The following is a 21,968-nucleotide window of genomic DNA, read 5'->3' as shown; positions in this document are numbered from 1 at the left end:
GCCTCTTGATTATTGGCATTACTTTGAAACATCGTTCAACCCACTCAAGAGATGGTTTCTCGTGTTTATATTTTTTTGAGAAAGGCAGCGGTTCTTTAAGCGGAGAGGATAAACAGTGACTGAAATAATTTCAAGCAAATAAAAAGTAGCGGTTATCTTTGACACGTATTTCAAAAGGAATTATCGGTGTACTTGACTGAGTCAGGTAGTCTTTTGAGATCCACTGTAACTAAAAAAAGCTCTTATTTTGATTACAAAGGATCAAAGTAAACTGAGGAAGATGATCGACCTTTATTTCCCAAAACATGGCAAAAAAAAAAAAAATAATAACACCCGTGAGCATAATCAATGAAGCACTTTTCCTTGCTTGATGAGCAAAGAGATCCTCCACGCTTTGTTAACGTGGAAAAGCAAATTGGTAGAGGTCACTGTTTGCTCTCATGATTAATCCTCTCTTTGGCGGTTTCGTAGCCACTCCTCTATCTGTATCCTGAGTTCAGTCGCTAACAATGGGATAGAAATATTCGTTACAGGAAATTCAGTGATTGTGTTTAGGTATTAGATACATAATGCATGGTTTTTATTCCGCACTGTGGTGGTTATGCAGGCCTTCGGATACAGTATATTTCTTGTTCATGTATCGTCTATTGAACGGATGCGTTTCATAGAGTCGGTTGTCAAGAAAAAAAAGAAAGACTGCCGCTCTTTTCGTATTTTTTTCTCATCCTCAGTACTGAAGATCACCCAATTAATTAAAAATAATAAAAGGGTTAAGTTCCAAAGAATCTGTGGTGCTGCGTCAGATGAAGAGTATAACAGGGTAATTAAGTATTATCAACTGAGTTGATAACGTAAATTGGCCGCCGTAAAGAGTTTTAAAGCTGACGTTTCGAGCGTTAACCCTTCGTCAGACCAAATGGAGGTGTAAATATGGTGACGGGAAAACTAGAATAAATTAGTTGAATGAAAAGCGCTCGTTGAAACCGTGGGGATTAAGAGCACCGATTTGAAAGATAAATTTTTGTTTTAGAATTCTGAGGCTTGGCAGTTCGGAAAGCCGAACTCTTGTTCTGTTGAATTCTTGTTTTCCCGTTACCATGTTTACACCAATAGCGTAGCTCCATTTTCTGCATGTAAACACACACCGGCACAACCCACAATTGCTCCATTCGTTCTGACGGAGGGCTAGCGCTCGAAACTTCAGCGGCCAATTGACGTTATCAACTCAGTTGATAAAACTTAATTACCCTGTTGATTTCAACTAATAACCCACTCAATCAACTAGTTTGCAAAAGGTATGTAATAAGTGAGCAATAGGTGTCACTATAGACCATTGTTATTGTGTGACCCACCTGGCTGTAGCATGTCAGTTGTAAGTGGTTGTCGATTAAAAGGATCCGTGTCAGAGTTTAATAAATGGCGCGTGATAACTGCCCTATCCATAATTTTACCACTAGTTGGTAGGATCACAGGCTCAAGCATGAGCGTCATCATGAGAGGATCTGTGACGAAAAAAAAAATTCATTTACATGCTTCTCTGCAAACATTTAGCAACACCCCAATTCAAAAGTATACTGGATATTTGAAGTTGAGTGAAGTCCTGAAAGCAAAGGCCGATAACAACCAAGTTGAAAAGTACCTTGCCCCGACATAGAACAAGAGAGCAGTAGCTCAAGTGTCACTTGATTTAGTCATCAAACAGTCAGCTCAATCTTAATCGCAACTGGCATCGTAGAGAAGACTGTTAACAACTTTCGAGTAGCGTTCTGTTTGATATGTTGTGTTCAGTTATCAACTTCATTTCCACACAACATAAGAATTTATTTAGGTCTGAATAAAGATCCTTTCGCAAGGTATGCGATAATACCTTTAAACTCATCCGGTGCATCATCATAGTCCTCATTGCGAGCAGCGTTTTCTGCAGCTTTGATTTCTACCTTTGAGGCAAATTCTTTAAACCGGTAAATCTCTGCCTGAAAAAATTTACAACAAATGATGTGATGATAATAACTTTGTTGGTGGTACAAACTGTTCTTCATGCAAACCCAACTTACTCAACGGTTGACGGTGTAATAAAGAGAAAACGAAAGCAAATATTGTGCAGCAAGGTCAAATTTGAAGAATTCAGTCCTTTTAAATTTCGTTACGTGCGCCCAGTTCTTACCTCTGTCTTCAGCAAGGTTTTGTGAAGATGTTTCGCGGCGTCGGAAAATAATTCTCTCCTATATGATCGCTGAAAAAGGAGAGAAATCCGTAAAGGTTGAAATTGCCGGCTTGAACACGTGGACTGTCTAACTAAGTAGTTCATTAGAAATCAGTGTGGTACCATAAAAATTTTCAGATGTTTAAACTGTCAATTGACGAATTTAAATGCACATCTCATAGCCATAAAGTCATGGAAAAAAAACAAAAATCAAAAAGCAATACTTAAAAAGGATAAAACAAGTAGGAGTAAAACGCTTATAAAATTATCCTGTGATTGTAAGCCCGGCAGCCGGGCAATTTCCACTGAATTTCCACTAATGGGTTCTTTCAGGCTTTTTAGAGTATCTGGTGTTTGTCTAGACATGTCAAACGTTTCCGAAAATTGTTAGTGTTCTGCATGGTAACGACACTCCGCTCACCCTAGTAGTCCGAAATATCGACTAAATTCCCACAGAAAGATCATGCAAATCCAATGAGTATTTGATACTTGTTTTGAAATGCCACGAAATTCTCAAAAATCATTTCCTTTTTGAAGTGATCGAATTATCCGAGCTTATGCTTACCTGAGAGTGCAATTTAAACAACAGTCAAGAAGATAGTTATTTCATAATGCGCCCAAACGCTGATATTTTGCAAACTTAGAAACCAACTTCATTTTAGGAATCGCTCGACAGTTGTGAACATACATCTGATAATCTCAGAAAGTTTGTAGGAATATTTCAGTGGAAATTGTTTGAAAACCACCTAAAAACCACAACGTAATCAAGTTATATATGCTAATTGTGCTTATTTGGCTTTTCCCATGTTTTTGCTTTTTTCGGTAAAAGTTTTTGTAATTAGGTGTAACTGAAAGTTCGTTATCACTGTTCATAAAATTGAATAACACCACATCCAGACGTTACGAATTATTGATTCTTTTCATACCTGGTCACCAGCAACAGCTTTTGCAAATTCTTCCGAGTCTAGATTCACATAAATCTGTGTTAATCTATCCAGAAGAGTCTTGGGTTCAAATCCATATTTTTCTGGGTTTTTAACCTGCAGAAAGATCGACGCCATCGTAAAATAATGAATGAAACTGCTATAACATCTGTCCTTAAACCGATTTCTAACTATAACCCGCCAATACAGGTTTGCTAAAGCCCCCACTTGCTCTGGTACAGGATCAATCCAGTGACAAAATATTACCTTTAAATTCCTGCACTTCGGTCCACAAAGTTGTTGTAGGTTAAAATTCAACATAGCAGCTATTCGATCAATCAATTCCTGCAAATAAGAAAATAAGCGAAAAGTTGGAAGACCGGTACAAAGATTTGTATGATTTCACGCCTTCAGTGACTGAAACAAGAACATGCACGCTAGCCTGGTTTTCATAACACTCTCACAGTCGCACTGCCGATATTGACCAAAACTCTAAATCCAATATAAACTTACAGAAAATGCAACGCGTTTGTTCCAATGGCACCTAACTAATTGAGACAGTAAAATATAACATAGAACGAATTCCAGCCAATGAAATTCTGATTCGACTGTCGTCTTAATACAGTAGATATTACATTCGGAAGCACATCGCATCCCTCGAGGGATACATAAAACTGAATATAATCGTTGTCCTAGTAAGGCAAATGGCCAGAACGTGGCTAACGCCCCAACCACTTAAACGACGTCATACCACAATCCTTAACCTTAAAAGAAGACAAATGTAAAATCTGTTGAAACTTACCGGCCTAAGAAAAGGCGCCTGCACATGTTTAGTGAGGTAAAGCATCATATCTAATGTCTCCGAGGCAAGGGTAAGATAAGACCGGCACTGCCGCTCGTCAGTGGAAAGTTGTCGAAGACGAGAGGTACGCATGTCCTGTCAACAGATCAAAGTCAAATTAGCTTGTATTCCTGGGGTAATGAACACCATTTTCCTTGCGAATATTTTCAATCATTATGTTGACTTCTCAAAAAAAGGGAAAAAAACAAAACAAAAAAAAAACGAAAATAGCTCGTCTGGGCTCGTCTCAAAAGTATTGAGAGTTCAGTTGTTACAACAGTGCCATACACTATTTTGAACGTAAAGCCAGTTGTTTTTTTGTTTTGTTTGTGTGTCCATACCTCGTCTACATGGATAACGACGCCCTTTCAAACAAAAGATTTACGCTATTATCGAAACTGTAGCAGGACAACGATAATCATTAACGATTGTATTTAAAACTCAGTTTTTGTGCTTTTTTGGTTGCGTGTGCGCTCATGTGACACCCCAAACACACACAGACTTACCCTTGGTAATGCCTCCCAGTCTGCTACATTAGCCATCATCTGCTGAGTTTCATTGATGCTTTTTAATGAATCCAAGGATTCATCCAGCAGAAATGTTGTGTCATTAATCAACATGTTTACAAAGCGAACAAACTGAGCCGTCCTAAAATGGATACAAAACATGCGCCTTAACCCGACATTAACATACTAATGAGGTTCTGCCTAGCCTAAACTTAATGCTGTTAGGTTGGAAATCTCCAAAAAGAAGATCTTGAAAGTGTCAAAAAAGAGGCCGAGCTGTCGCACATTCCTATAAGACGTTTTGTTTTGGTACGTCCTCGTGTCCGTGGCCATCGTAGTTTGTTTGAGGGATAGTATAAGCATTGCTTTTGTTTAACAGTCGCCAAAGACTTTTCGCAATGATTAAGACGTTCAACGAGACACAATATTATAGTTTTAGATTCACCTGCTTTGCTTCATGATGGCTCCCCTGTGGCCCACATCTTGCCATAAACTTTTCATGATTATGGAAATGTGATATCTTATACTAAACTTGTCATAAAACTCATTTGAGCTGCCAGTCGTTTCTACATCTGCAAATCAAACAGAGAAGTCAATTAAAAAGAAAACGCAGATAATCAGTATTTTACCATAAACCGGACGTTTTGTTTCCGTACCTGAGTGATTTTGGCGAATTGGCCGTTGTGTCAGAATGTGCCTTGTTTTGACGGTTTTCGAGAGTTATTACAATAATTTCCGATAGAGCACAGAGAGCCAGTTGAGTTTCTTCTCATCTATTTCTTTAAAGACTTTTACCGTACGTCACCGAGACCTCAACTCGTACTTTGCTTCTCCCCTATGAAAGCGATGACACCTTGTCCCCTTTGTCTTAATCTGAATAATTTTTTCATAACTTCAAGGGCGAAAATGTAAAATTTAACTGGAAAAATAAATGGGATTGCGTGAGACAGACCAACTCCCAGCGAGCTCCCGCTCCCAGCCGACGGAAAATGCCGCTAATAAACGCCTATGAACAACTAGTAAGTCTATCGAACGATAAAAAATCAGTGCTAATGTTATGTAATACATAAAAGGTCCAAGAAATGGACGAATAATAGACAAATGTTTTATGACAGAGGAGTATGTACCTGTATAAAAATTCATAAGTGCTGGGGCTAAATGGTCCAAAGCCAATGGATGAGAGACAATCATCTCATGGATCTTCGAGGCTGCTGGTTGAATGCTGGGATTCATCACAAACAATACCTGAAGTGCAAAACACTCATGTTGATACTGGGCTTTACCCAGGAGAAAATAGGGGAATAGAGTATTTGGCTCCTGGTTGATGATTTGGGAAATTTTTTCGTTCTCACTTAAGTTATTCATCGGCGGAAATTGCTAAATTTTTCCGAAAAAGTTCACATAAAAGCTAACACGGATTTGATATTCTGAAGTAACGACAACAATCAGCTTTATTTGCATGACTATAGCGACTTGAAAAAAATGGCGGATCAGGCTCCATTTTAGAGCACGGAAGTTTTTTCCAAAGCAAATAAGTAACGCGATATCGATGGCAAAACGCAACATGAATATCCACAATTATGAAAGCTGGTTAAAGACGCGAAACGTGACTCTTGCATTGTAGTATTTGGACAGTTTTTGTTAAAAGGTTTTATCACAGGTGACGCAACCTTGTCACATAAAACCTCCATGTGCAGCAAGGCGAGAAACATGTTTCGCCAGTTCAAAGAGTTTTTAGGCGAGCAACTCCAACGCTAGGTTGAGCACCACTTTAAGCTTTATGGAACCCAGAACGCGGTGACTAATGCCGCCTTGGATGCTCTACTTACTCTTACTATTATCTAAGAGTCACATAACTAGCCTACAACAGAAGAGCTAAGAAAAGCTGTAGACCATCTCATTTGCAAAGAAACCTCTGAGAAAGACGGCAAACAGCCTGTGCTCCTAAATAGAGGCAAACCATCACTACTACAGCCCCTACATGAGCTCCAGAGCTTGTGCTGAGTAAAGGAACAAGTTGCATACGACATGGGCGACGCCAACATTGGTGAACCTATACAAGAATGTGGCGAATGTAGCGATTGTAACAACTATAGAGATATTTCCCTCCTCAAAAATGTCAGCAAGGTCTTCGCCCGTGTCATCGGGGCACACTAGCAAAGCTTCGATTTGCAAATTTATCCAGAGCTTCAGTGCAGTTCTAGAAAGCAGATCTACCGTGGATAAGATCTCCTGACTACGTTCGCTGCAGGACTAGTTGCAATTTACATCCCTTTCATTGATCTGACAAAGGTCCTCGATCTAGTTGGCAAGTAAGATCAGCTGTCCCTAAGGGTGGCTCAGCATTGCTACCTCCTTTCATGAGGACAAATACAGAACAGTCCGCCCCAATAGATAACATTAGATGCCTTTACAGTCAGCTGTGGAGTGAGGCAAAGTTGTGTCACAGTATTAACCCTTTAAGGGATCTTCTTCTCCATTCCCCTCTGGTAAACGAAAGGGAATGGGCATCTAGTTCCACAATCTAAAATGTACACAATCATATCCCGTGATGACTGCCGGTGATGACTGCCGGTGATGACTGCCGGTGACGACGACCCACACATGCCATGTTCCGCTTTCTGTTCCGCATTACCTTTTGCTTCAACCAAGTTTAAACGTTCAAAAACAAAACTAACAGCCTCGACTAAAGGCTGCTGTCAGTTGAACACTTTTCCATAAAAACGAACTTTAACACAGAGTGATTTATTTTCATGAATAAATGGAATATCAACACGGTTTATAATTTGTCGGGAAAAAACTTTCTGGAAGGCTGTCAAGTTCGTTTAGACGTGTCTTAAAAATTACTGAACAAAAACGTTTACTCGCCGCAGGTGAGGTGCGGGGAAGGGGACACCAGATCTTAGCAGACGGGTAGCAAATATAAAAGTTTTCACAGCTGACCAGTTGGCTCTGGTGCTTGAGTCAAAATAACCTCTTCACTGAGCATTTCTTTAATTTGACTAGACTAAACAATCCTGCAGTAAAAGATAAGGGGTTAACCGTGTCACGAAAAAGAACACGTAATCGGTTACAAGTCATTTTCACAAACCTCGACAATTTTCGCCACAAGATAAGGATTTGATATGTAGTTTGGTGAACAAACAAATACAACAAAAAAGGTGACAATGTCATTCATGGCAGGATCCTCCAGCACGTGGTATGCATGCCTGTAAAAAGAAACAAAGTACATTAAAATGTTTGTGGTGAATAAGCAATAAGCTGCTACAAAGTTGGCTCTCCAGCGCCATATCTGCTACCCAGCAGATTTTATAGCGTTTTGGGCCAATCGGGAGGGGAAGGGATACCCTTTTCATGTTTCACTTCTACTTTCAGTGATGCCCATTCTGTTCCCATATGGAAGTTCAGAGGGAGCTGGAAACAACATTCAAGCACGTAAGGCTAGGTAACAAAAATAAACAAAGCTGGCTTACAGGTAAACAATACAGAATTCACAGATTTCCTAAGAACTGGCTTTTCGATACCCAACACAAATAAATGACTTTGCCAATTTCACAGGAACCTTAAGCTCCAAAAAAATTATTGATTTTAAGACTGTTAGAGTGAGAAGAAAACCAAGGTACACATAATGCTGCGACGGCACCCTCTCAGGTCTTTTTTCAAATCCTTAGGCCGTCATATTCGATCACATGCAATGGAAAGAATCATTGGCTGCAACTTAGCTTGCTTGGTGAGAAAAATCTGACAGTGTCTGAGAAGACCAAACAAACCGGAGTAGGAGCACTGGCTCTATCGCCGGTAATCGGTCGTTTCGCCTAAGTCTAGAGTCGGTTAGCTTACGTCCAATATGTCAGTTCGCCTACGATTCGTATGTCAAAGCTTTAAAATTGAATTGTTTTTAAAAGTCCTTGTTGAACCTCACAAAAAAACTGAGTATTAAGATAAAAGATTTAAGATTTAAGACGTAGGCGAAACGACGGTAATTCCTATCGCCCGCTGTCTATCTTTAGTTAACCTGTTAAAAGTGTTAGTTCTACTGATTATGGAACGTGATTTTGCGAAAAAATTTACGCCAAACTAAAGGAACTGTCCGCGGTACTGCATACGATCTGTACAACTGTGCAGAGAAACCTGCGTAAAACGGAAACCCACAAAATCCTAACTTGTGGAAATTTGATACATGCCTGGTAAATTGTGCAATTATAATCCCTAAATACTGCAATCTGTTTCAGAGATTCTTTGTAACAATTTTGCAATTTATAGTCATTCTCTTACTGTCCTAAACATTTCACGCAAAACGCTTATCTACACAGTTTTAGACAAAAAAAAAATTAAGGATAGCCACTGGCTGTGTCTCACTAACTGATTTGAGATGTGCTTTCTTCTTCAGTACAAATTGCCTGTTTTTGTCGTGTTGATGATTTCTCCCGCCCGACGATTATAACGTAAATAACCTCAACATTTTCTTGCAAATACTTTTAGCGTCTATTAGTGAGATCTAAAGCCAATTGAGCGATTTCACAGGGCGCAAAAGAGGAGAACCTTTGTTTTGTGCCCGTTTCGAGAAGAAAATTTCGAAGCATAAGCTGGCTTCCTTTAGGTTGAATAGCGTTGATGTTGCAAGGCTTTTCCAGTACCTATAAATGCATACAGGCTTCAATATGAATACTTACATGTTGACAAAGAGCAAAAACTCAGCCACATCACCGACAAAATAGTCCGGAAGGGACGCAAGCTCCATGGCAATCTTTTCTGGCAAAGGGATACTGATCCTTCACAGAACAAATTACATGCAGTCAAGATTGTAAACAAGTCTCAAACCCATTAGCCATAAGAAAAGTGAATCAGTGAGAACGGTCAGGGACAAGAGTCATTTATCGACCCATCAAATATGACAGTTGAGTAAATTAACCATGACGATACAATACTGAAAAGGACAAAAGTTTCGATCGTCATCGTCATCGTGAGAAAGGCGGGGGGGGGGGGGGGGGAGCGAGGAGGCAGAGAGGGTTTTTTAATACTGCAAAAAAATGACATATACCAAAGCTGCACAAACAAATTTCCAAACAACAAAATGAAAAGGAGTCAATATGTGACAAAGTAATAAAAATGTCACACAGAACACCACGTCAAAACATACGAAATAAACAGGTAATTAGTAAGAGGAAGCAAAAGTAGCAGAAAATCTTTGAAAACATCAGATAACGTTTATCCTTTAAAATTCATCAGCAACAGGTATGTAACAATTGACCAAAATTCTAACTCTTTATAATTACCCTTTTTTGTTAGGATCCACTAGTCTCAAGATCCATGTAGCCAAAAACCCATAGAACTTTAAACAGCCACGCAGAAGTTCATCATCAAGTAAAACGACATCCGAGCAAGCCTTACCATTTTCTAGTTTCTGAAGTTAAAATATGACAAAAAAAAATTTGTAGAGCTAGAAATATTATCAACCGCGTCAATAAACAAAATGAAGATATAAACTAGCTCTACAGTTGATTTTCACAACTTGAATTTGTTTCCCGTTTACCTTGATCTGCTCTCTCCATTTCTTTAACAGACCCTTGTTTCTAGACGCCATCGGAGTATCTATCCACTCGCTTTCATGGGATTCCAGATGTTCAATCATGCGTGTTAACTCCCGGTGAGCTTTTTGTCGTCGAGAATGTCTTCTACAAGCCGGTAAAATTGCTAAATGATGGGCTTGAATGGCCATAAAGAAACACTCCGTGGGAAATTTTGGTTCCAACCACGCATTTTTACTATCTGCAATAAATGAAAACGCTTTTGACTGATCTCTCATATAAAATACAGCATGCATTAGAGATTTTAACTATTGATTCAACCTTACTAGCAGTTTTGACTTGAGTTTCGAAACAAAATATTCACAACAGCCAATTGAAGCAAAGGTTGACATCATCATCAGCCGCCAATTAGAACCTTGATTAAAAGCAGGAAACCACATGAAAGGCGGGAATACGCCAGTATCCAAATCAGGATTGGTTTTAATTTTTAATATGATTAAATGGGAAGGTGGCACGAGTTTTTTCAAGACCAATCATAGAGCGAAGTTGAGCAAAACTAAGGCAATCATGGATTTTTTTTGAAATTCATTTGAAAACGGCTCTTTATGTATGAAAAAATGCTTAAGTTTTGGCTACTTCTTCATCAATCACGGGCAACAAGATTAACATTTTGGAGGACATTTATATCGTAACTGTGTAAAAAGGTTACCTTTAAACTAAAAGGAACGTCGGTATAATTTCACATATTATAATCTTTAGTGTAATATGACTTAGTTTCCCAGTATGCGTCGATGACGCTCTTCTGGTTCATAGCTCACACAGACTCCTAAGAAATACCTAGTTCCTGTTTCCATTCTTTAACTTGCTGTGAAGTAAGTTTCAACCTGGACTCTTGTGAGATGTTCACTCTTGATTTGGGATGATGGAGATACAAACTATCAACCTGTAAGAAAATCAAAACAAATTTGAATTTCCTCACCATCATCATTACGAGACTTATTCACATAAACACACCATGAGCCTGTTCCAAGCGTTCAGTGAGTAAAGTGGAGTGAAATAGCGAACGGCGCAATAGTAGCGGCGGAGCGAAAGAGCGGGAGGCTTAGGTCGGGTTGCGTAAAGGAGGGAGGCTTGGTTCGGGTCTTGTAAAGAATTTCTTACGACCCAAGCTTCCTTCCTTTACGCAAGCCGACTCAAGCCTCCTGCTTAAGTAACTCCGTCGCTACAATGGCGCCGTTTACTATCTCGTTCCGTCTTACTTTATGCACGCCTGCAACAGGCTAACACACTTTGAACACAATAATAGAAAAATTTCCATTTATCATAAAGGTGACACTTCAAAAGCGATCTCTTTCACTCAACGTGATTGACCTTTTGTGCCCTTAACATTTATGAAACATCATCAAAGGTAGAACAGGTTCCTTACCTGACGTGGTGTTTCTCCATATCATATATGATCAAAAGATTGTCATATATATATAGTAAAAGCCATGTCTATATTCGACGTTCACGCAAAGTGTGAAGAAAGCAGAAAGTATCCGCAAAGTGTCACAAAGGTATTGCACATGCGTGTCATTTTCGGACGTTGAATGTACGAGTACGTGATGCCTTTGGGCATCATAGATACACCTGTGACCCCCAAACGCATACTATGTGTATATAATCAAGACTATTTTCCTTCTTGTAAAAACTCCCTGATGAAGTCTGCTATTGTCAGAAGAAACTCGTAGGAGAAAGAAAGAAGTTGTTACTATTTCAGTTCGTGAAGTGCTGATCACTCGTAGATCATTAAAAAAAAGCATTAAAAATGTATTTCTCTTCACTAAAACAACTTTGAGTCTTGATATAAGTCAGTGTAGAACAACACACACTTGTTACCTTCTCAATTTTAACCTTTGCACACAGTTGTTGCAATACAGTCATGAAGTTTAACATAAATCCATCGGAAGCAACTTGTCTATCATCAACCTAAAAAGAGTATCATTTGTCAACGTTTAGTTCTTTGATGAGGAGGTGGGCTAGTTACAAGTGATAATTACAGTTGCGTACTTTTTTAAATTATCAGGACCAGATGTTATGAAGCACTGAAGTCTTTGAAACCCCAGAAATCTTATCTTAACACCGATCTACAGTTACTGACAGCGCAAATCCATTACATGAACTTTTACCAGCTCAGAGAGCTAGGAGCCTCAGGAAAAGAGGACATAATTACATCCTGCCTCCAATCAGAACCGAACGCTTTAAACGTTGCTTTTTCAATAGATGTCTTTTCGAATTTGTGTAGTTACTTAGTCTTGTATGTACATAATAGATAGATATATGTAGGAAATTGTAAGTCCAGACGTTTTGTTTCTGGACGTGTTTCTTTTTAATAATAAAGATCTTTATTACCAGTTCTTTCCAGGAAGAAGACAAAATGTAATTTACCTGTAGCTGTGCCTTGCGGCAATTTCTTGCTAAGACTGAAGCAATGAATTGTAAACAAGCATCCCGACTCTCCGTAGACACAAGCATACTATGAATTATCTTGAATACCTCTGTCTGTTTGAAGTAAGCACATTTACATTATAAGGTAACTCTCAACTCACATGATAATCACCATTATCTTTGTTACCATTACCATCATCATTTTCCTGTTGACTATCACAAGGATCAAGCAATGTGAGAGGCTGGTAGGGGCATTCCCAGATTTGTACAGTAAAAATGAAATAAAAATTCATTAATTCAAAACCCACAAAGTTATCATTACCATTGAGACGGAAAACTGTGTTCAGTTTATAAAGCAATTCCTCAACAAATCGTTCAGGTGACTGGCAAGTGCAGTTTCTAAAAGTTTGACTATTTTATGTTCGAAGGTAATGTGGTGTTGCGTCAGTGGAGGGTATAACAAGATAATTTGGTTTTATCACCTGAGTTGACGAGGTAGATTGGCCACCGTAAAGAGTTTAAATGCTGACATTTCGCGCATAGGCACTTAATGAGAGTAAAGCCAAATTCGTTGGATTTCTAATTTATCTTACAGTCAAAATCATAAGTAGGAATACAATGGAGACAATCTCATTTTTGCACCAGCGAGTGTAAAAAATCAACAAAGAGAAGTATAACAGCTTGCTTCCGAAGACTATTGAGACAACATGTTGACTAGGTAACAAACATTTTGTTTGTTTCTGTCAATTTTGTATTAAGAACAGGTGAAGTCACCATTCATTTCTGATAAAAACATCAATTTAATTAGATGTGCTATGAGGGTTGTATTTGATTGCTTACCCTAACAATGCGAAGGGCACTTCTCAAAGTCACATTCACCAGCTTAACATTTTCTGATGACTCGGAAAAGTAACGATCAACAATCTGCGGCTGAGGATGAACAAGAATAAAAAGCTGACCTATAGCTGAATTAGGGGTTTCACAGTCACAGAGTCTCCATCCAAAGTAACCACCATTCAATCACTTCACTCAAAGCAATACACACTACATTTTAAGAAGCAATTTTGGAGAGAAGAGAACTAGCACCTTTATTTTCTGATATATCAACAAATGAATAAATATATTAGACATTCTCTAGAAAATTTTAGAGGGAAGGAAATTAGCAAGTAAAGTTTGTCTGATATAATAACAGATGTACAAATAACTTACACATTCTTCAGAAAATACTGACAGACTGAGAAATGGTCCAATGAGAGACAGTCTCTCAATTTCTTTTCCTTCAGCTTTTGATAAGGGTGATGGGATCCACATGTTGGATAACGCAACCATCTATAAGATGTAAAGAATTGTATAAGATAAACAGAAATTCCCAATACTCATGTAGCTGAGAATCTTTTCAATTTGTCAAGAAAATAGTAGAGGGGTCTTATTGCAACCTTGAAATGTCTCTTATTCAGTGTACATATCACAATTATTCCTCTTTCATAGGCTTAATTATACTAAATTATGACAGATAATAAGCAGGAAGAAAGAGATGAAAAAAAATTAGCAGTGTAGTGAAGGTGAATGAATGTAGTGCTACATTGTGAGAGACCATTATTCATTTTCTTTTTGAATTTTCTCAACCATTCACTCAGATATTAACAAAATTTTGTTGACATTACTAATCAGTCAATTATGAATACATGTATAAATCATTCACATGAAGCTTCCACAAACTTGAAAATTACACAACTCTGTTGATTACATCTAATACAGACCCTGCAGATGAGGTCTTCACGAAAAATTACATTAAAATGGTATTACTGTTGCATTGATGATAGATCCACTGGACCTTGAGATACAACTATCCTTGTGTTTTTTACCTACCAAGTTACAAATAGGTCTCACTGAAGTTGTTCCCAGGCGTATATCGCACAGTTTTGACAGTGCCTAGGACAAAGAGGAATACTTGACATCTCTAAATATTTCCCAAGGTTACACATAGATCAAAGTTACAAAGATTAACAGTTCATACTACTTGAAAATGTAATTGTTCTCTATGTCTGAAAAACTGTTGCACTAATCAAGAAAAATACTTACATGCAAGCTGTGGTTCAGTTTTCATCGGGGGGAGGGGGGGGGAGGAATATTTATCAAGGCTGATTCTCAGCACTCTTTATCTCTAACTCCTCATCAACCTTTATATATTAGGACTCAAGTTCAAAGGATGATGCCCATCAATTTTCATTGCCATTTTTCAATTGTTTAATGTATCCTACAAAAACATCAGTCAACAAAAAGAATACAAATGGTCTTCCACCAAATTTATGAAACAACTGATGCATGTCACCAACTTACCAACAGGGGAGCTTTAAATCCTTCAGCTGCAAGATGACAATTTTGCATTTCTTGATTTAAGCTCAACAGCACTGGCTCAAAAATCTATGCACAGGAAATTAAATTAGTTTGATTCATATTAGCAAAAGTTACATTTTCTAATGAAATCACTTAATTGTCATTCTATCAATTGAAACAATGTGAACATAATTTCAAATTAAATAGGGTTCTAAACAACATGACATTGTTTACTTGTCATAACCAATATCATTAGAACCTCTGTGGTTATTTGATACCATTTCCTTTTCAAAAAATTGTGGCAAAGCTCTCACTGAACAGCCTTATTTGTGCTCAGAATACTATTCTTCAGTTAGTAGCTCTGCACAGTGCTGAACACAAGAACAAGTTATGTAAACAACCATGATGCACTAAGGAGTTTCACATGTAAAATGGTGAAATTTTTAGTAAATTTCAATTGTTTATTGATGACTAAAAGAAACTGAAAATTAGGCTGTGCCTTTAGGTTCCTGCTCCTGACCTTAGGAATGAACAACAACCTACAGGACTCATGACAAATGTTGATAACTACTAAATTTTGCATCAATAGAAACATTCAAATGTATGAAACAATTGATGAGTAGGACAAACAATTGCACATCAAAAAAAAAAAATCCCCATGAAAACATTCATTGCCCAATCCCACACAATGCCTTAAACAATCAACCTTTTTTCCCCATAATTCCCCACTAATATCCCCACCTGACGCTCTGTATGGATGGTTTCATCCACATACTCAAATTTGAGAGATTTTCTGGTAGCATTTCTCATGAGGAATAATTGATTCTTGCAACAAAATAGATTAAGAAGCATGGTAATAGGTGTATAACCTTCTGAATCCCAAGATACCATCAGCATTTTCGCCAGCCATACAATACCTGAAATGTTGCCTGACATTGACCATTAGCTGTAGTGCTAAAATCCTCTTAGCTCAAATGTACTGTAAAACTTTACTACATTTATCATGTCATAAGTAATGAGAAATTCTGCTGTTATTAAATACTTTTTCTTGTGTCAACACTTGTTAAAGAAAAACATACAATCAATACTAGTAGTGCATATTTTTACCTTCATACATAAATGTGAGTCACTTGCTACTGTTGTGACAAGTTCGACAAGGAAAGTGAAAGGAATGTCACATTCTTCATTGATAAATAAGTGTACCAAGGGTGATCTCTGAAGGACTGACCTACCATTAACAAGAATTGCAAAATTCAGATTTTTAATATGATCATAAATATAATTAAATACATTACACAGAGTGATAACACTTGATTATAACAAATTTTTAGAGAGAGCAAAACAAACCTGTCCAGAGAAAAACATCCTTGAAGAATAAGCACTGAAAACAACACACACTGGCGACGAGCCTGAGTTAACAACGTTATCCATCTTTCCTCCTGGGATCTCTGTCATCAAAATTTATTAATCATTACACAAGCTGTTCAAGCTGGTATTAGAAGTCAGCTTTGATCAAGAATAACTTCTACTGTAATTAGTACCCCTCATTCTTAGGGCTTAAACATAATAACAGTAGAGAGTGCCTTTAAGGTTGTAATAGAGGCTAAATTCAGTGAGATTTTACATCGTTAACAAAATATTTCCTTACAGATTTGTTGGAAAGACTTGAATTTTTCAAATGTGATATATGATTCTATCCATAATCTGACAAAAATCTTTCATTTTGCTCAATGCCATGGAAATTCTGAAATTTCATGGAATGAAGGGGTGTGTTAAAAAGAAAAAAAAGAAAAAAATGTTTGCCATGTGTCCCAAAATTTAGAAATATAATTAAAAAATTTTAAAATAAAAAGGATAATGAAAACATATGAAAGCTTTAGTTTCTTGAAAAATAAGAGGTCAGCTACTGTAGAGCTCTTTCCTGAGTTCCATTAATGGTGAAGAAGTGCTTCATATTTCATCATTGAATGGTTACTTATGAGATGGATATGTCAGAAATATCAACTTAAGGAAACACAGCATGAATTCCAAACACCATTAGTCCAGGATTGCATCTCTATGAGTGGTATTTCCCTGTGCAAAATATCCATTTCATGATTAAAACCCCTAAACAAGTTAACATGAAGTCTGAGCCAAATGAGTGAACCTGCCCATCTGGCCTGGTTCAAATGGATGTGTCAGAAATATCATCTGAAGGAAACACAGCATGAATTGCAAACACCATTAGTCCAGGATAGCATCTCTATGAGTGGTAATTCCCCATGCAAAATATACATGTCATGATTAGAACCCCTAAACAAGTTAAAATGAAATCTGAGCCAAATCTGTGAACCTGCCCATCTGACCTGGTTCAATATTTACAGACTATTGCTCTTAAAACAATAATCTTTAATATGTGAGAAAGTAAAAACATTCCAAAAAGGCTGAGTTAGCCCCCAGTACTGCCTTACAGATCTAACTGTGCAAGGATCCTTTACTTTTGTAAAATTGTCATAAACGTGAGAGGCAATAGGAACAAACACAACATCTGGTTGATTGCCATGACTGCCAAATGCTTAGTGTCAACTGGGCATTATGAAGTGACAAAAGAGCATAGTATAACATGAATTTTGTTACAGTTCTGCTAGTTTCTGTTCCAGAGTCTATACACTTTGCTAAGACAGAGTTTCAATTTGAAGCACAAATCTGATATGTTGAAAAAGTTCTTTTCCATTTAATACCAGATGCAGAAAAGATTTAACACCCATTCTTACCTTGGGATAGTTTTTTTCTTCATTCAGTGAGCAATTATAGCTATTAACCAAATATTTAAGCAGCTTGGACTGATACACAGTGGTTGACTCTTTTACACAGTTTGGTGGTGAAGGATTGGCTCTGCCCTCCCCTAATAAACTGATACATTCAGTTGACCTGCAGTCAGTTAAGTTATCATCAATAGCCATTTGTGAGGTTTCCTGCGCAATTGTAAGTGTAGGACTAACACTCATTCCGTCTTGATGTGCACGAAACTGGGTTAGACGCTCCATGATCACTTGGTTTATGACATTACAAACAGTTCCTGTCACAGAGAAAAGTATGATTGTTATGTTTAGTTGTGATGAATCAAAATGAATAATAAAGTAAGTTTGATAGGAGTAATAATAAATCAAAATAAACCTCTTTGAGTCTTAAATAGTACTCTGTGTGATGGTTAAAAACTTTATTTCATTCAATTTATTTCTAATGTGGATATTGTACTAATGAAGTGACTAGCCAGAAGGTACAGTCAGCGATTAGTTTTCATCAGCTTGATGTAAATTTTACAGCACAGAACATTTCTAAATGTGTTAAATTACTAGCTACATGTCAATAGTAAGCTTTTGAGACAAATAACACTCATTATATCTGTCATGTGGAGTGTACTGTAAGTAAATGCAAAGAATGGTTTACCTGAGCTTAGATCCACTTGACTAAGATCCTCAGCTAGTGTTGGTAAGTAAACTGTGTCACAGGAAACCTCTGAGCTCTGAAAATAGACCATACGTTTGCACATGGATGCACCTGAATGGTTTCACCACGTTAATTGACACGACAATTTATGACTTAAATCATTGTCAAGGACAGAGCAATTTTGAAGTATAAGTACCACAGCAAATGTATGTTTTCAGTGAACTTGATTTTACTTAGTACACATGTGTTTACAAGCAGAATTACACGTACATGTGTGTTCTCCTAATTTTTAATCTAAAGCTTGGGGAAAAAACCTTTAGCATAAACACTGGGCTGTCATTAATAGTGACTATTATAATAATGATATAATAGAGACCATAATACAATATAATAGTGACTATTGATAATAATACAATATAATTGTGACTAAAATAATAAAATAATAATATATCTATATATATATATGTACAAGACTTTAATTAGGACTATAAGCAGAAAAAAGTACCTTAAAGGAAACTTTAAATATACTGCAAATACTTTTTACAATATGTTCATCAGTCACACTACTCATCTGTAAAAAGAGGGAGATATCATTCTCAAAATCAAATACCACTTATCATACATCACTTTTTATGCAGATATTAAGCTAAAACAATAATAAAATTAGTTATATTCAATCATTGGTAAATGTACTGTGCAAGCATGTAACCATGTAACATGGGTTATACCAAGCAGAATTTACAAGTTGATTTACCTTGAATGTACATGTGGGTGAACCACAAAAATATATAGATTTAGCCAAGCCTAAAAGCAGAGCTTGCTTTTTTTTCCCCACATGTCTCAAGGGCAAAATGCCTTGCCCCAGCTAGGACTAGAACCTGGGTCATCCAACTTGAAGTCCAGTGCACTGGCCACTGGACTACTGAACAAAGCCGTGGTATTGGCATGCCCGCGGTACAGTTGACCATGCATGATAAAAGTAGCACCTTGTATGGTCATACATCCAAATTTTTTCAGCTTGATGGGTTACTACTATTTTGTCTAATTATGGGGCTACGCTCTGTGAGCTCCACCATAATGGCAAATGGAGAAATTTTGGTCTCTCTGAGTCAAGGAATTTAATGTAATGGAATAAACATGGTTGAAAGGTGTCAGTCTTCACGACACTAAGAGTAATACAAGCATGACTACAAGACTACTTCTGTATATCCAGAGTATATGTCATGAAGGAAAACAGTCAAATGCCTGACCTTCACATGAGAAGTGTCATCTTTGTCAAATCCATCTCTCGTCCTTTTGAATTTAAAATTTTCTGAAGGAGAAGAAGAACAAGTTGGGGAGGTGCGCTTGCCACATTTATCACCAGTGTCCTGTGATTGTTCATCAAACTCGAAAGATTGTGATAAAGAGCCATAACCACTGTCCTGAGTGCTCACTGCAGAACCTTCTGCCAAGGGTTTTAAGCTTGTCCTTACAGGAATAGAGTGACTGTCAGATGGAGGATGGGATGATGACATGGTACCTTGGTTCAACCTAGCCAGGCGGCGACGCCTAACCTATGAAAAAAGTATATTACTTTAATCATCTAACTGTTACCCAACAACACTGTACATGTACTACTGAAATCCTTGTGCCAACTACAGTAGTTTGACATAAGAAAAACAGTGAAGAAGGACAGAATAGAGGACTACGAAAAAATTCTGGCTTCCATGGAAACCAAAACAGTGCCAGCTTGGAGTGCTGTCTTCAAGAAACACAAGCTCAAATACTGTAGACACATTCTGACCTCTGATGATTTATGAGCAATAATACTACCTTAAATATCTTACACACATTCCTAACTATGACAATTTATGAGCAATAATACTACCCTGTCATGACTTAGGAGAAAGAAGTGCAGTGTAATAATTGAGGCTGATGTGAGTGCATTTAGAATGGGGTCAGCTTTTTCTTCAAGCTAGTAGACCTGTGACTTTCACAAGTTGAACAATGACTTAGAGAGAGAGGAGATAGTTACAAATTGAGAAGGAATGCCATAACAAGATTGGACCATGAAAAGACTGCAGCCCTCACCAATTACATGCCTTTACAAATGAGCGAAAAATCAGAAAATAAGGAGAAAGATAACTATGGAGAGGAACTCCTCAAACAGACTGAAGTCATAGATCCAAATGTTTCTCACAATATGACAGATACAACACTTCAGAGGGTAGCCATAGTAACCACTCAGGATGCTTATCTGATCACCTTGATAACCTCAAGTTGTGACACAAGTTCAGTGTACTCACAATATTTGCCATCTCTGGCCTTAAGGAATTGAATAATCTGTCCAAAATAGATTCACGTAAATGGGACCAGAGTGCTCACTCCCACCCCTATAGCATATGTATGGACCAACATATGATTTACTATGCTCACTTGATACCAATGGGATGGACTAGACATGTGAGAGACACCTCATACTGGTCATCAATATAAAATGACTTCCAATAACTGTGACAACAACTAAATGTAAGTCTTGAAGTTAAACAAGTGCAACCTTGAAAAAAAGAAAAATACTCTGAAAAAGTATTTGCAGTATATTTAAAGTTTCCTTTAAGGTACTTTTTTCTGCTTATAGTCCTAATTAAAGTCTTGTACATATATATATATATTTTTCTTTTTCTGCTGGTGAAGTTAACAAGCCTTAACCTTACATCCAAGACTGATCATTATCAAATCTCCCCTTGTGAGACTGACACATTATGATCACAAGAAAGGTTGTGTGACCAAAAGAACTGATCATCAGCATGGCCCTGATCTAAAATCTATTCTCATAATCCCTTTAATAGAGAATGTGTACAGTCTATTGAGGAGAATCTGTAAGTTGTTCACACCAGTAAAGCATAACATTGGTTAAGTCACTGGTGAGTCCAAGAGATATGGAAAAAAGAAAAACATTAATGATTTCAGTAACTTGTGAATTTAAGTGTATGAAAAAACCATTCTTTCATTTTGGAGACAAGAAACGGCTGGCTGAATCAATTAATCACTAAAAATACAGTTGCTGGGTTGCGTTTTTATGGTAGACCAGTTATGGACAATTTTTTACCAAAGATTTCGTCTCAGTTCATGATGCAAACCATCTCCCTCTGAGACGCTCTGTATTTTTGGGAGCTATGTTTATTATGAAGTGATTATTACAGCATTTATTAGTATATAAGATATGGGATAAGAACAACAAAGCAGTTCTCAAGATCTTTATGTTAAGAAGCAAACCGAGATGATATGACCTATCATTAAGTCAGCATCAGAACTGGTTGAAATTAGATCACTGTCACGAAGTGATAATTTCGAAGTCACTGAGAGAGCTCATGGAACATTCTTCCCCAAAACTGTTTCTCTCTACCACAACGCAAACAAATGAAAATCAGGGAGTGGAGTTTTAACGAATTGGAATCACGTTTTGGAAGGTTGTGGCACTCATGACAGTTCAAAATATTTTCATGGGCGAACGAGTGTCGGAGTTGAACCTCTTTGTATTAACCTAAAACTCACATTGAACCTTTGACTACAGTTATCAAACGCAGGCATGGATAAGGAACTGTACATACCTCGTCGGGTGGTAGTTCACTCATTTACAAAAATATCGCATATGTAGCTAAAGACATTTTACACCAATTTTCTATCAGACTTTAACTGAATATCGTCGCCAATCGGCGAAAGACTTTCTAACAGTGAGCCAGCGACTAGTGTGGTGTTTGTTACTTGAGAAGTCATGCGCAATTGGATATT

At 37.4% G+C, this 21,968-nt stretch overlaps 1 protein-coding gene across 1 annotated transcript; it reads right to left on the bottom strand.

Moving 5' to 3' along the window:
- Positions 1-272: 272 nt before the first annotated feature.
- Positions 273-21,961, bottom strand: LOC113674589 (ubiquitin conjugation factor E4 B). The gene is made up of 28 exons (XM_027191071.2): positions 21,788-21,961; positions 19,445-19,750; positions 18,700-18,765; positions 18,195-18,270; positions 17,519-17,823; positions 16,113-16,213; positions 15,873-15,993; positions 14,769-14,852; positions 14,298-14,360; positions 13,638-13,757; positions 13,269-13,358; positions 12,429-12,542; positions 11,880-11,969; positions 10,839-10,944; positions 10,007-10,242; positions 9,750-9,877; positions 9,147-9,245; positions 7,565-7,682; positions 5,601-5,718; positions 4,919-5,045; positions 4,474-4,615; positions 3,929-4,063; positions 3,394-3,471; positions 3,130-3,243; positions 2,165-2,233; positions 1,868-1,973; positions 1,353-1,502; positions 273-503 (listed from the first exon to the last, which is right to left on the bottom strand). Exons 1-28 carry the CDS (start codon positions 21,809-21,811, stop codon positions 445-447), a joined length of 3,345 nt encoding a protein of 1,114 aa, XP_027046872.2. The 5' UTR covers positions 21,812-21,961; the 3' UTR covers positions 273-444.
- Between the last annotated feature and the right edge of the window lie 7 nt (positions 21,962-21,968).

The sequence above is a fragment of the Pocillopora damicornis genome, chromosome 8, assembly GCF_964200805.1.
Source record: "Pocillopora damicornis chromosome 8, jaPocDami1.2, whole genome shotgun sequence".
NCBI lineage: Eukaryota > Metazoa > Cnidaria > Anthozoa > Scleractinia > Pocilloporidae > Pocillopora > Pocillopora damicornis.
The sequence above is the reverse complement of the archived record's forward strand: the minus strand, read 5'-3'. Positions and strand labels throughout refer to the sequence as shown.

Bases quoted from the DNA above. Each gene is read 5' to 3' on its own strand.
- LOC113674589 (XM_027191071.2), bottom strand. From the start codon at position 21,811: ATGAGTGAACTACCACCCGACGAG. The intron at 19,751-21,787 runs GTATGTACAGTT...CTTTTTTCATAG, and splicing joins GTGAACTACCACCCGACGAG to GTTAGGCGTCGCCGCCTGGC. The intron at 16,214-17,518 runs GTAAGAATGGGT...TTTTGATGACAG, and splicing joins AAGAAAAAAACTATCCCAAG to AGATCCCAGGAGGAAAGATG.